We start from the raw sequence: 1096 nt of genomic DNA, 5'->3' as shown, positions 1-1096 counted from the left end.
GTTTTCGCACTTGCCAAGCTGATGAATGTCAAAGAAGATGAGAGTCAACTTTCTGCTATAGCAAGGTATGGCCCTTTTCACTTTATTATTAGTAGTATTATGGTTTCAATATGCAATTACTAGTGGTTCCCTCGTTCTATCTTGGGTTCATCTCTTTCGATTCATTTCCCTTATGCTTTCCATGGATTATATTTTAAAATTGCTTCAACTCTCGTTTTAAAGGGGTGCAAGAATTTTAATAGTAAGTCTGAGTGATGTTCTATTGAGTTTTTTTTTCTTTCATATAGGCAAGGTTCAGGCAGTGCTTGTCGGAGTTTGTTTGGTGGATTTGTTAAGTGGATTATGGGAAAAGTAAGTTGTTTCTTTATTTGTTTTAATAGTTCATCTGTATTTCCTTCCATCAAGAAGGGTAGTCTCCTTTTGAGTAACTGGTTCTAATATTTTCTTCTTCTTTAATGCATCTAGGAGGAGGATGGAAGTGACAGTGTCGCAGTTCAACTAGTAGATGAGGAACACTGGGATGATCTTTTCATTGTTATTGCCGTGGTGTGTATTTTCTCCAGTTATCACATTTAGCTTTCTTTCAAGTATATGTTTACGGGTTGCTACTCTGCATTGAGATACATTTCCCCCCTAGAACTTGAGATATGCTTGCAATTGGGTTTTGCAAATTTCCTTCTTCATTGGTGTGCTTCTTCTTTCATAGTTTGGTATAATAAATTGCTAATTATTCTGAAATTAAAAGGTTGGATAAAAATGCAGGAAATATTTCAAAATCAGTGTTCGGACTTGCATTATTTTGATCAACAGAATGCATAATCTCAGATCAATTTCAGTCGCATGCTTTGCATCTGTAATTTGTTTACTTACTTTCCTGTTAGCTTGTCTTCTTATGTCACTTGATACATCTCCACCTACATCTAATTTGATACAGACACACACACACAGACACAAACACACACGTCTACACATATAAATGCATAATTACATACATATATACATGTCTGTGTAGCACTTCCATCCTTTGTGTGTGCTTTCTGGTTTTAGTGATCCTGTATCAGATACTTGTTGCAACATTCATTTGATATAAATTCTG

General features: G+C 35.2%; 1 protein-coding gene across 1 annotated transcript in view; it reads left to right on the top strand.

The window, feature by feature from the left end:
* The window catches only part of LOC110428774 (GHMP kinase family protein), a 4603-nt gene that overhangs the window by 836 nt on the left and 2671 nt on the right, over positions 1-1096 (top strand). The window contains exons 2-4 of the mRNA XM_021444682.1: positions 3-65; positions 288-351; positions 466-546. Coding sequence (XP_021300357.1) covers positions 3-65; positions 288-351; positions 466-546 — 208 coding nt within the window. The remainder of the gene's footprint in view (positions 1-2; positions 66-287; positions 352-465; positions 547-1096) is intronic.

This window comes from Theobroma umbraticum, unplaced genomic scaffold (assembly GCF_002168275.2).
Source record: "Theobroma umbraticum cultivar Fairchild unplaced genomic scaffold, ASM216827v3 scaffold_477.0, whole genome shotgun sequence".
Taxonomy (NCBI): Eukaryota; Viridiplantae; Streptophyta; class Magnoliopsida; order Malvales; family Malvaceae; genus Theobroma; species Theobroma umbraticum.
Note: the sequence above shows the minus strand (reverse complement) of the source record. Positions and strands in the feature narration are given on the sequence as shown.